Below are 12,911 nucleotides of genomic sequence, written 5' to 3'. Positions count from 1 at the left end.
AAATGCTTGGCAGTAATCAAAGGCTGAAATGTCACCATGCGGATGTTGTAAATGATTGTTAATTCCGGTGGGTTTGTGCGGTGTCAGCTGTTAAATCGGGTCAGAACTGACGAGACCATGAAACCCAAGGCTGTAATCAGTGATGTAATTTTAAGGCATAATGTCTTGTGAAATGCCACATCCACATGTGGCCTTACAGTCTGTGGAACAGAGGACATATGTTACCAGCCCTGTGACCTGGCAATGCCTTTTCTCCTGAAGGAAGTGTGTAACTGATTATAGCAAGTTCCAGGGGATCTCTTCAAAATTGATATGTTGTGCTTTTTTTCTCTCTAGTTTAAAAAGAACTAAGAAATGTTATCTCTACCACACAAGGTGCTTTTATTTTATTTTTTTAAGGTACTTCAGCACTTCTTAAAACACATATTGACCTGTTACTAACTTATTCCTCTACAGGGTGTGATAGGTGTGCAGTTGGTGGTTACCATGGTAATGGCTAGTGTCATACAGAAGATCATACCTCACTATTCTTTCGCTCGTTGGCTTCTCTGTAGTGGCAGGTAAGATAAGAAATGGTTACTATACTGTGTCTGAATATGGTAATACAATTACACATTCAAGTACTAACAGTAAAACATACTAATTTAGGTTGTTTTCTTGAAAAATAATTAATCTACTGTTCTTAAATTATTACCATAGCATTGTGACACCTGACTTACAGGATCAAGGTATAAAGACAGTGTTGCTGTAAAAGAACAGACTTGTTTGTTGCTATTAATTGTATTGGTCATAAAGTTAGCTGTTGCCCAGCTCTTACATTATTAAAGGCGTAAGCTACCTACTTTAATCTTAAAAGCTAAACTGAGTACAAGATGCTGAAGAATGGAAGGATTTTTTTCTCTGTCTCAGTGTTCTTGATAATCCACCTGCTGATTAGCTTTGCATATGAGGAGTGCTTAGGTATTTATAAAAAATTATATTTTTTAATGCTTCATAGGGCAGGATTAGTATAAATTTCAATACACTACTTTCTCATAACAATAGATCAAACAGGCATAATGAGTTGCAAGGGGAGCATTCTCTGTGTGTCTGTATCCATAATAACAAAAACCAGCAGCTGTTTTGAATATAAATCTGTATCTTAAATATTAAAAGGATTGTAGACACTGTGTTTTTTTCTTTGGGAAGAAAAACACTTTGTATGATTAGAAGATAGTGTGCTGTCTTCTGTAATTGTTAAAATTTTGAGAATACTGAATCTCTACTCCCTCATTTCTGAAGGAGTATCCTTGAATAATAATGTGCTCCATAGAAGTCTTAACCAGTCTTGTATAATTTTTCCATTGCCTTTTCTCCTCTGCATCTCAGAATTACTAACTTTTTTCTTCTTGATTTTTCCCCATTGCCTCACCCAAAGAGTTGCTAATCAAAAATTACTCCAAATGTTGTTTAGATGTGTGTTAGGTATCACTGTTAGGTATAATGGAAAGCAGTAATTATCAGGTGAATAATATGAACAGGAATCGTACTCTTAATTGTTGTGTGAAGTTTCGTTGTTGACCACATCTACAGGATATTGACACCTTTTTTCTGCTCTACAAAGGGTATTACATTAATTAATATGAAACTACATACCAGTTATTTTTAAGGTGTGTTACTACCATAGTGGTTTTTATCAGCAGTTTTTCAAATGAGTTTTCCACCTTTTATGTCCTATTTAAAAGATTTTATTTAAATTAATATTTCAAAATTTGAATATTTAATTGCTCTTTTAAAATAATTGCTCAATGTTATACCCGTGTTCTTAATTCTTGTGAAGTTTTCACTTGTTGTATCCTTGTTCGGAGGCATGTCTTGTGCCAATGACAGGGAGGGTTTTGCTCTTCAAATATTTTCCATAATCCTTTTCACCTTTTATCTTGTCATACCTGCAGACTGAAAAATACATAAAGCAGGATTTCTGCACTTGTGCTTATGGAATTCTGCTCCCACTGAAGTCAATGGGAGTCTTATTATTGCCTTGGTAGCCTTGAAAATCTCATTGTTCCTTGTCAGTGTTCTTCTATTATATTTGGCAACTATTTTAGTGCATTGTAATTTCAGTCATTGTGAGTAACCTCTTGAATATACAAATTATGTAAAGAGCCAGAAATAGGTCTGTGTTCCAGAAATAAAAACAAGTCAGAAGCGTCACAATGACAAGAAACTGAATTTCAATGTCAGAAAGAAAAAGAGTTCTTTTCTTAGGTTAGCTGACAAGATGTTGTTTATGTTAACCCATTTTCCTTAGTGCTGTCTTTTTGCCAACAGTGTTTTCTTTGACACACCTGTGTAGGTGGGGTGGTGGTTTATACCCATGTAGGCGTACAGGTACAAGGAGACACACTCGTAAGCAATCTGGCTTTCCTCAGAAAGGTTACCACCTGCTCTTCCTTTCTTTTGTCAAGATATTTCAACTAGTCTTTGGTTCCCAAAGCTAGTTTTTAAGTTATTTGGCTTCAGTGTCTCTCTTCCAAAGGGTTGGGAGGCTTTTCTAAGCGAGGTAGTCTGAAATGTCTACAGATAGCCCTTGCCAAATGCAAGGAAGACATGCTGGTAACTCCTAAGTGACCAGTTGGTTTCAAGTTGCCTGTGTGTGTGCATTTAAAATCCATTAAAATGAAATACAGACATTTCAAAATTTAAAAGAATTGTTAGAATACACATAATTATTGATTTACAGAATGAAAAGTTGTCATTGACTGTTGAAAAACTACTGAACTGAAAATTGTAGAGAAATATTTTCAATCAATGCTACTTTCAGATCTTGAACATAATTTGAATATTCATATTTATTGAAGTCAGTGAATTGGCAGCCTAAGCATCCTCATAAGCCTTTGCATTTTGAACTAATAAAACATTGCCTACAAAAATGTTGCTTTTAAGTTGTTCAGCTACGTTCTGTGTTCAGGACACTTCAGAAAGACAGGCGGAAACGGACGTTTTGTTGTGCATTTGTTAATGACGTTCATTCAGATTAACTGGGGCATATCTGTGCTACTGTTCCCATTCAGACTACCTTGGATATGCCAAAGCTAAGGAGTAATCTGTTGTGGGATCTCGGTTTTAAACATATATAAGCTCAAGCAGATAACAACTACTCTTTTTCAGCTCTACCTTTATGAAAATGTTTGTTTAGATCTTTTGGTTTTGAAATTTTAAATGCAAGGTGTGTAGGTTTTATTAACTAAAAAATCCCCAAACTCTTATATCTTATTAGTTGTAATTAGGAATCACTTGCAATGTAATTCTGTAGTGTAATTAAGAACAAATTATGGTTTAAGTGTTTGATTTTTTTTATTTTTTAGTATGTTACACAGAGAAAGAATTTTGTCTGTTCTGTTGTATTAGGTACTATTTTCTATCTGTGCAGGAAAGATGTCAAAAATTACCTTCCAGCACAGCTGATTTTCATAATCTCAGCATACCAAGTTAAGATCTGGGAGATGGTAAATGACGAAGTAGGAGACTATTTCTCTGCTTTCCCCCACTTCCTCTAAGTCATGCGAAAGACAGGAAGAAGTTAGTATTTCCAGTGTAGTTTGTCTTCTTAGATGAAAAGGTAGATACTCTAGTTTCCGTGTGATTCTCAGTCTTAACAAAGTCTCTTTTACAACAGAGTCTGCAAGCAGCAAATTTTTCATCTGGGACCACACATGATTAATTAATAAATAATTTATACATAATAAATAATAGTATTTAATTAATTAATTAGTGAGATAACTTTCACTCTTACTGGTGCCTCATAAAAACCATGGACAAAATTCATCCCTTCTTCTCCTTCCTAAAATTCCTTGTTCATGCAACAAGAATTTGAATTTTAATGGCAGAAAGAAAAACCGTTCTTTTCCTGCTTTAGCTAACAAACTATCTTTTATGTTAACCCCTTGTCCTTAGTGTTGGCTTTTTGTCCGTACTAGTTGCCGTTTTCAGTTTTTGAACTGGCAGTGAATTCCTTCGAGGAAAATTTGCAGTGTGTGATGGTTTGGATCTCTGATGTATTATTGGTTGGTATTGAAGTTCTTTTCTCTTGAAGAAATCCCAGCATCAGCTGATTCTTCAGCACAGCAGTACCTACTGACACGGGTTCATGGAACTCCCTATTAACCAGATTGTATTCTTTGTAATATTGCTGGCTTGAACTCTTACTTGTCTGTTATGCCAGTTTTTAAGTTAAGACTATGTCCATGAGCTCTGTGCAATACTTGATTATACCAGCAATTACACTGCCGAAACTGGGAGCTCTTCCTGAAACGTTGTATTTTTGTTGTATTCATTCCTACTTCCCTGTCCTCAGCCAAGTTTAGTGTTGTGTTAAGGGCAGTATCAGGACAAGAAGGGCTATGTCTGCTGTTTAAGACATGCCAGGCAGACATATGCTCAGTGATACACACATTTCATTAAAGTTGTACCTATTCTTTCTCGTAGTCTTTATCCAGTGTCTCTTGCAACATTGTGTGCACACATGAAGTGCCCATGCCATCGTAAGGAAGGTAGAAAATGTATAATTTTTCTTGTTGTGGAAGCTTGCGTTTAAGACTGTTTCTGCTTTTAGCATGAGTCTCATAGCAGTGGACCTCCCTCAGCATTTGTTATGTAGACAATGTTCCATGAAGAATAACAAAATTTTTTATATTTACATGAAAGGCCATGTTCTGCAATACAAAGATGGGTGGACCAGACTTCACTTGAGACAGGAAACCTTTCCAAAACAGAGCTGGGAATCAAGTGTTACCAAGTCACTTGAAGTTATTTGGGTTTGATGTTTATTTTCCAAATTTGCCTTCCTATCTTCTTGAAATTGGATGTAACACAATCGCTAATTTGCCAGTGTAGATTTGAATGGTCCTACTTGGTGAGGCTTTCTTAACCTGAGAAGTACTGACGATTGTGTATTCCACTATAATCTCTAACTATTACCCTGTGTTAACTTGTGTCGCCAAGTAGTGGCCTCCTACTCCGGAAAAGTACATCCACATAAATACACATGCATTTCCTAAGTCTGTTCCCTTTAATACTTGGGGGCTCTTTTGCCTCGGCATTTGAGAATGGTGATTAGAGTGATGTCCTTCCTGCATCTGGACAGCACCCCTGACTTGTTGAATGTGGAAAAGGCTTTGTTTCAGTTACTAAGATTCTTGGCATGCTAAGAAATTAAGGTAAAATGTACCATCTTAGGGACTTATCATCTCTGTTTTTCCTCTTGGGAATTCCCTTGCCACTACTTGCCTTTTAAATAAATGAGCAATGGATGCTGCATTGATTGGTGAAGGTGGAAAAACATGCAGATCAGTTACATGTAAATTAGTGATTTTTCTAGTAGCACTTTTTCTAGTAGAAGTTGAAGGGACCACCAAACTGTTCCATCACTCCCCTCCTCAACTGGACGGGGGAGAGAAAATATAACAAAAGGCTCATGGGTTGAGATAAGGACAGGGAGAGATCACTCACCAGTTACTGTCATGGGTACAACTGACTCGACTTGGGGAAACTAGTTTAATTTATTACCAACAAAATCAGAGTAGGATAATGAGAAATAAAACTAAATCTTAAAACACCTTCCCCACACCCCTCCCTTCTTCCTGAGCTCAACTTCACTCGCTGTTTCTCTCCCTCCTCCCATCCAGCAGCAGATGAGGGCAGGGAATGGGGGTTGAGGTCAGTCCATCACACATTGTCTCTGCTGCTCCTTCCTCCTCAGGGGAGGGCTCCTCACACTCTTCCTCTGCGCCAGCATGGGGTCCCTCCCATGGGAGGCAGTTCTCCATGAACTTCTCCAAGGTGAGTCCTTCCAGTCCCAGTCCCACAGGCTGCAGTTCTTCACAGACTGCTCCAATGTGGGTGCCTCTGTGGGGTGTAGTCCTTCAGGAACAGACTGTTCCAGCGTGGGGTCACAAGTCCTGCCAGCAAACCTACTCCAGCATGGGCTTCCCACTGGGTCACCGCCTCCTTCAGGCATCCGCCTGCTCCAGCATGGGGTCCTCCCTGGGCTGCAGGTGGAGATCTGCTCCACCGTCACCTCCGTGGCTGCAGGGGCACAGCTGCCTCTCCAGGTCTGCACCACGGGCTGCAAGGAAGTCTGTGCTCTGTCACCTGGAGCACCTCCTCCCCTCCTTCTGCACTGACCTGGATGTCTGCAGAGTTGTTTCTCACATATTCTTGCTCCTCCCTCCTCAGGCTGCTATTGCTCTGGGTTTTTTTTGCTTCTTAAAAATGTTATCACAGACATGCTGCCACTGTCACTGATGGGCTTGGCCTTGGCTGTCTTGCAGCCAGGTGGCATTGGCTCTGTCAGACACAGGGGAAGCTTCTCGCAGTTTCTCCCAGAAGCCATCCCTGTAGCCCCCCCACTATCAAAACCTTGCCAAGCAAACCTAATACAGGAATGTTGGTGTTGTGATCTGCTCTGCAAAAGAAAAAAGACTGGTAACGGTTATTTGATAATGGCTATTCCAGATTCTGGAAAATTACTGTTTTTTTGAGAGGCATAATTATACTTTATGAAGTAGTTTAGAATATGATTCTGATGGGTAACTGTAATGGTATAATTATTCTAGTGAACTTTTTCAAATATCAGTACAACCTGGTTTGCTGCTGTTATGGTTTGAGCCCTGGCTGGCAGCAAAACATCAAAGCAACTGTTCACTTACCCCCCCTGCCTCTTGAGGATGGGGGAGGGAATTAAAGAGGTGAAGGGAAGAGAGACTTGTGGGTTGAGATAAGAACAATTTCATAACTAAACTACAATAAAACTGAAAATAATAATAATGATGATAATATAACATATACAAATGAGTGATACACAGTGATACTGCTCACCACCCGATGACCAAAGCTCAGCCTGTTCCTGGCTAATGATCCCAGAGCAGGGAAAGACCCAAAACTGCAAGGAGATAAGAGCCAGACCATCCAAGAGCAGACTAAGTGTGTGAGACGACCCTGAGAGACGGGTGACCCTGACAGAGACCACTCAGAGAGAGAGAGAGAGATAGCACTTCCAGACAGATCCTGATCTATGTGCTGGGCATGACATGCATGATATAGAATAGACCATTGACCAGTTTAGGTCTCAATCCTAAACCTAAGGTCGAATCCCAGGCTAGGAATTGGGGATGTGCTTCCTCCTGGCTTCTCCTGTACCCACAGACACTGGCACAGCAGAGAAGCTGAAAAGACTTTGAATGTCCTGGCAGCAACTGTAAACATCACTATTATCAGGCTTCTTCTCGGCACAAATCCAAAACAGCCTCTTACTAGCTACTGTGAAGAAAGTTAACTCTGTCCCAGCTGAAACCAGCTGTATTTGGTGATAACTTGATAAATTGTTATTTTGAGAAGTGAAGGGTTTTAATTGAATGACAAAGTGGCAAAGCTTTCTAATTACTAATAAGAATCTCATATGTGGAAGAGAACTGAAGTTTATCTGTGGTTATTCAGTTCAGGCAGGGCTGGTACTTGCACACAAGGATATTTTCATAGAATCATAGAATATCAGGTTAGAAGGGACCTCAGGGATCATCTCGTCCAACTTCCCTTGGCAAAAGCACGGTCTAGACAAGATAGCCCAGCACCCTGTCCAGCTGAGTCTTAAAAGTGCCCAGTGTTGGGGAATCCGCTGCTTCCCAGGGGAGATTATTCCAATGGCTCATTGTGAAAAATTTTCCACTTGTGTCCAGTTGGAATCTCCCCAGGAGTAACTTATACCAAATATCCCTTGTCTTTTGCATGTGACTCATTGAAAAAAAGGGAGTTTCCATCTTCTTCAAGCGTCATGTCGGCTTTCTTTGCTGCAGCAGCACACTATTCACTCACATTGAGCTTGCTGTCCAGAAGGACGCTCAGGTCCCTTTCCGGAGAGCTGCTCTCCAGCCGGGTAGATGCCATCCTGTGCTGCACTCCTTGATCATGTTTTCCCAGGTGCAAGACCTTACACTTGTCTTTGAACTTCATAAGCTTCTTGTTAGCCCACTCTTCCAGCCTATCCACGTCTTCCTGCAGGGTGGCTCTCCTTTCTGAAATGTGAGCAATTTATTTTCTGAAGTGTTGCAAATGACCAGTGTTGTTATATAGTTTATTAAAAAAAACCCAACACACTACATTGCTAATACTGATATTTTTTTAATTGAGATTTTCTTTTTCTTTAGTTTACGGTGGTATCAGCATCCTACTGAAGAAGAACTACGGATTCTTGCAGGGAAACAAAGAGGGAAGAGCAAAAAAGATAGGTAAATACTTGGTTTATGATTTTTTTCTTTTTTCTTTTTTTTTTTTTCCCAGCATGATTAATTTGTTTTTGTGCAAGTTAAAAACTGCTTGTGTGTGATTGCCCTGCTTGCGTTAATTGTCACAGCTCTGTACTGAACTGTGTTTTTGCAGTTTATCAGAGTTGAATGTGCCCAAATTTTGCAGGACTGAATGATTTCCAGTCCACAAAATTGGTCTGTGAAATTGCTAACTCAGTGGCAAAGAGTTTTTTTAGTGAATATATTCATTTGGATTAAAACTGAGGAAAGCAAGTCTTCTATAGGATTGAAGCTCATCATCTTGAATGAAGAGAAGAAAGATTTGAGTATATTGGTTCAACATGGGATTACTATGAGCCACCACTCTTACACAGCTGTGAAAAAAGTAAATGTGCTCCTAGGATGTATTAGGTGAGGTATTTCTAGTAGAAGAGATAGGGAAATGTTAATCCTCTTGGACAAGGCACCAGTGTAGAACTTTATCTGGATTACTGTGTATGGTTCTGATTGCTCATGTTCAAGAAAAATGAATTTGTACGTGAACAGGTGAGGAGAGGGCTGCCAGGATCATCCAGGAAACAGAACATTTGTCTTACAAGAGGAGGCTAAAAGAGCTTGGCTTGTTTAACCTAGCGAAAAGACAACTGAGAGGAGTGGAATAGCTGTCTGTCAGCTTAAGCTGAAAACATTTTCTGATATTCCAGCATGAAGTTCTGGAACAGCCTTACCGAGAGTAGAAGCGTGACAAGAACCAAGAGTGATCTTGAGGTGGTGGAGCTGGCTATGTTGATGCAATATTTCTGAATTGGCCATGTTTCAAACAAGCAAATAAAAAACCCCCTTTGACTTTTTTTTTTTTTGTGACATAGGAGGTTCCTTTCAGTCCTTTTTCTTTTATTCTGGTATGAAGTCTCTTGTAATTCTTAACATTTATGTTAATCCACAAACTGCACATATAATCTGTTCATTTTGATGTGATTTTTTTTTTTTTCCTGCTTCGTAGTTCTTAAGATACGTGGTTAGGAACATCATTTGCCACACTTTGGGGTAAAGAATGATGTTGTTCCTTGTTCCTTCAGTATTAAATAACTTCAATATTACATGTTTGTTGCAGTATTCTTCCAAATTCAGAAACTCATCTAACAGTTATCTGTAACAAATTGAGGCAAAATAGTTGTGAATAACATTACAATTTATAACTGTCCATTTAACCAGTAGGATTTATTAATATATAAAACCAACTTTTATTATGTAACTATAAGTGCCCCTATAGGAGCCTTAAGCAGAAAAACAATCGCATTGCCAAATAAATGTACAATGCTTTTATTGCCTTTCCTCAGCCTTGCTAGTCTTTTGCCATCCAAAACAGGTGTGTTTTCACTTTCCCCAGAGCAATTACATGCTCTCAGCTGAGTGGAAGCATGGCATGTTAATGTGTACTGACAGATAAGCTTAAATTTTCTAATATTAGAAAAATTTACTATAAAATTCAGTAGGAACCTGTATCACAAGTCACCTCTATATGCTTAAAGTCCTTTTTCTAAAGTCCTTTTTACTAAACTTCTACTTAGTATTTCAAATGGAATGCTATGTTTTCATGTCTGTGCAGCCAAATTTTGTTGGTGTGATTTAGTTGTTATAAGATTTATACAATTATCTTACTACATTAACATGTAACCAAGAGAATACAGTTATAGTAGTTGTAGGTAGTTGTTTGTACCAGGTAAATGTTAGTCACTGGGAGACATGAAACTTCAAATAAGCCAGGATGGTAATGTGGATGGTGCTTTCTTTGCTTTGCTATTTTAACAGCTGAATGAATAATACACTTACCTTTTAGTCGTCAAATACACTTCTGTGTCCTCTAAAGAAGCAGCTGTTGTTAGAGGAGAACCATAGTTTAAAGTAGGAATTGTTTGCATTGGGTTGGTTTGGATGTACTGTTTTAGGTTGTACAAAACTGAATGCAGTGCTCCTTTGAGCCAAGGAGTTATGAAACAGATGGTGTAGAAGAAATAAGGATGCATCTGTTTGATTTTCCCTGTGTCTTTCAAAGATAAGGGGTTTGCTTTGTCAAGCCCATAGTCTTGCAAAATGTACTACCTGTGCCTTACTTAAATACTTTTCTAATTTGAAATAATTGAAAGAAATGGCAAGGAGATCCAAGGAACTTCCTTGAAAATTAGCCTTGGAAACAACTGTAGTGTGAAGGTTTTATTCACTGTATATTACACTTCAGTATATTATGCTATAGGTTATAATAGCACATGAGTATTTAGGCTGATTTTCCATTTCAGAAAATGAGCTAGGCTAATGAAAAAGTCCATAGCTACTATGAATTACTTTTGAATTAAAGCTGTCAATGATCCTGGGTATGTTCTGATTGTGCCTCTTGGATTATGGTTCTCCTGGGATAATTACAGTGTAAGAACACCGAATTTCGTTGGGCTGAAATGGCTTTAGTTATCAAAATGCTCACCTCACTCAAGATGATGGTGCTCCTGGGTGCATGCAGCAGGAAAACATCAGAGTCCAGCTGGGGCAGGGAAGCACACAGAAGCTTGGAGATGCTCAAGTGGCTAGGCAGTGTTTGGGACTTCTTGTTTAGACCTGAGCACCTGAATTTTTTTGAATAATGGTTTAGATTCCTGTCCTTAGTTTTCAGTTTGTACATTAAAATTCTTGTGCTTTGAATGATACTGAGAATTAATACCACCTGGAAAAAAAAATGTTTTCTGCTTGTATTCTCATCTTCCACATTAGCTGAGAGGGTGTCATTCCTTAAAAATAAGTTCACAATTGAGTGAATTTATTTTTAATACTTATGTCCCAATAACTTGTCTTTCTATGGAAAATCCATGTCTCCTTTTCTAACTTGAGAGGTGCTATCCTACAATCTGGCGTAGTTTACTGTTTGCTTCTAGCAATTTAGGGTTTTTAAGTTTTGGTTGGGTTTTTTTTGTTTTTTGTTTTTTTTTCTTTTTAACCTAACAGAATATTTTCTGATCTGCTTTAATGATTTCTTTCCTTTTTTTTGGCAATAGTGATGAGGTAAGTTTTACTCCAGTTAGTAATGGTAATCTCTCAGACCAATTTCATGTAACTTCACTTTGTTCAGGTTCTTTTTAGAGCATTGTGTTTTCTTCAATTTAAAGTCTAGTAGTGTGGCTTATTTTCAGGAAAGTGAAGATCACTGTGTTGGTTCCAGAGCTCCAGATGAAAATGCACCTTTTGCTCTAAATATCTTGTCTTTTATGGTCTTTATGTGTATCTCTGCTGTGAAAAATGATTCCTTAAAGATGTTTAAAATCTAAAGATTTGGAAAATGTAGTCTAATTTTGTTTTATATGTGTAAGACATGCTTTTGTTTATACTGTACCAAAGATGATTTAGGAGAGCTGGGAAAGGGGAATGATTGTGGCTAGGAGTAAGAGAAGTGTAAAGTTTGCTAGTCTGAGAATGGACTGAGGGAGAGTTTTGCAACAGGAATGTATCCAGTGTGTGCAAAGGCTGCTTAGAGAGTGGTAAACTTACTACTATGTTATACAAGGAGTCACTGAATGGCATTAGTAAAGTAGATTTAAGGACTTCTGAATTTAGGATAGACACTGGAATTTTGTGCCATGAGATGCTTCACCAGTCAACAAATTTCAGTGTTTCAGAAAAGGATTAGGCAATGTGATCCCTGGTTCAGGTTATCCCCAAGTTGCTTAATGCTGGAAGCCAGGGAGGGTTTAGCAGTGTGAGGATCAACCATCAGCTGCCTTATTCCTTCCATTTCTGTAAGCAAGTAGCCACCTGCATGATAAGAGCAAAAGAATCTGTGTGTTACTCTTTACGAAGCTCCTGGGTATTGCTGTCGTGCTCTGCAGCAATGACTATAACCTGGAACACAGCTTTGAACCCTGGCGCTGTATTGTGATGTACTTAGTTAGCCTTGTCTGTCTCCCCAAAGAGAGCATGATGGATTATTTATTTTCAAGTTGTACAGGATCTCTAGGATTGATAGTAATACTGTGATTTTTTTTTTCTTATTTTCATAAGCAGGGTATGAATTGAAGCACGTCTATAGTATTTCTACACATACCCTTTAGATTAGAAAATTATCTTAAAACTGTCTTTGATTGATGTCTAGTAGGATGGATCTTTCAAGGATCTAGGTTAGTCCAACTCACATGATGCACTTGCTGAGCACCCTGTTGTGACAAAAAGGCCTAAGCTCTTTTGGGAAATGTGTTTCTTATTTTTTTCCTTACCAGCTATCTTACAAGATAGATTACTGCATGTTACTATTTCCAGAGAACACTTAATAATTTAACACTGCCAAGTCTGCTTGTCTTTTTTCTTTACTTTCAATCTAAATACTTTAACACTCCTGTCTTTCAGCATCTTGATCTAAACCTCAATTAAAATGTCGCAGTTTACCTTTGATTTTCTTCAGGGTATTTGTGTGGCAGGATGGATATATTCTGTAGCTGTACTTGTATCACTAACCTTTTGAGACTGTGGGAAGTTACAACACCCTGTAGCTCCCTGAGCAGAGAAAATCAGTGCACTGAAGTAAATACTGGCCACTGGATCTTGCCCTAATATATGCTCAGGACGCAACATGTAGAAGATATTTAAACC

General features: G+C 38.5%; 1 protein-coding gene across 1 annotated transcript in view; it reads left to right on the top strand.

The window, feature by feature from the left end:
• Positions 1-486: 486 nt before the first annotated feature.
• Positions 487-12,911, top strand: part of TMEM161B (transmembrane protein 161B) — a 30,618-nt gene continuing 18,193 nt past the window's right edge. Inside the window, exons 1-2 of the mRNA XM_010078529.1 lie at positions 487-560; positions 8,184-8,264. Of these exons, the coding sequence (XP_010076831.1) occupies positions 487-560; positions 8,184-8,264 (155 nt within the window). The remainder of the gene's footprint in view (positions 561-8,183; positions 8,265-12,911) is intronic.

Source organism: Pterocles gutturalis, unplaced genomic scaffold, assembly GCF_000699245.1.
Source record: "Pterocles gutturalis isolate BGI_N339 unplaced genomic scaffold, ASM69924v1 scaffold3308, whole genome shotgun sequence".
NCBI classification, from domain to species: Eukaryota; Metazoa; Chordata; class Aves; order Pterocliformes; family Pteroclidae; genus Pterocles; species Pterocles gutturalis.
This window is presented reverse-complemented; position numbering and strand designations above follow the sequence as displayed.